This window comes from Pteropus alecto, unplaced genomic scaffold (genome assembly GCF_000325575.1).
Source record: "Pteropus alecto unplaced genomic scaffold, ASM32557v1 C17862776, whole genome shotgun sequence".
In the NCBI taxonomy this organism is placed as follows: domain Eukaryota; kingdom Metazoa; phylum Chordata; class Mammalia; order Chiroptera; family Pteropodidae; genus Pteropus; species Pteropus alecto.
Genome location: NW_006487911.1, coordinates 1 through 709, shown reverse-complemented (window position 1 = coordinate 709; position 709 = coordinate 1). Strand labels below are relative to the sequence as shown.

The window sequence follows — 709 nt, the reverse complement described above, 5'->3', positions numbered from 1 at the left end:
GGGGCAGCCCAGCCAGGGGCTGGCCGGCGGGGGCATGGGGCTCAGTCACTGTCTGAGCCCACGGCAGAGGACCCTTTCCGTTTCCGCTTCGTGGGCTTCGGCTTTGTGTCCTCTTCCTCCTGGAAGAGATGGAGGGGGTCACTAGTCTGGACCGCTGCTGCCCCAGCTCCGCCCGCACCCCCACTCCTGCTCCCTAGGCCTGGCAGGGGCCTCACGGAGGCGCTGCTGGAGCCCGACTCCTCCTCGGCGTTGGGCTGCGTGGTGCCCTTCCGGCTTCGGGGGCTGGGCACAGCGGCCTTCCGCCGGCTCTTGGGCGGCTTGCTGGACGAGTCCTCATACTCCTCAGCCAAGGAGAAGAGGTCGCTGAACCTGACAGGCGGCGAGGGAGCTGTGGGCACGGGGCCGCCGACCTCCGAGCCCCGTCCTCTTCCCGCCCCTGTGTCCAGCTCTCTCTTCAACCCCACTGTCTTGCTGGGCATCAAGTGTGTGTCCCGAGCTCGCCCCCGCCCATCCGCCTTCTGCCACCACTTCCCGAAGCCAAGTACAAGGAGCCTCACTTCATCTTGTGGGCTTCGTCACAGCTCGCCTGCACGTGCTGCAGGGCCTGCAGAATTGGGGTCTGGCTAAAAACTAGGGGGAGAAGGAGGAAGAGCAGTCAGGTGCCTGGAGCTTCATAAAGGCACCCAGGGGGGTCTCCTCCTGCCCCCCC

General features: G+C 66.6%; 1 protein-coding gene across 1 annotated transcript; it reads right to left on the bottom strand.

Moving 5' to 3' along the window:
• On the bottom strand, positions 1–679 carry LOC102879213 (integrator complex subunit 3). Its single transcript, XM_006925211.3, has 3 exons — positions 558–679; positions 216–369; positions 1–119 (listed from the first exon to the last, which is right to left on the bottom strand). Exons 1-3 carry the CDS (start codon positions 560–562, stop codon positions 42–44), a joined length of 237 nt encoding a protein of 78 aa, XP_006925273.2. The 5' UTR covers positions 563–679; the 3' UTR covers positions 1–41.
• Between the last annotated feature and the right edge of the window lie 30 nt (positions 680–709).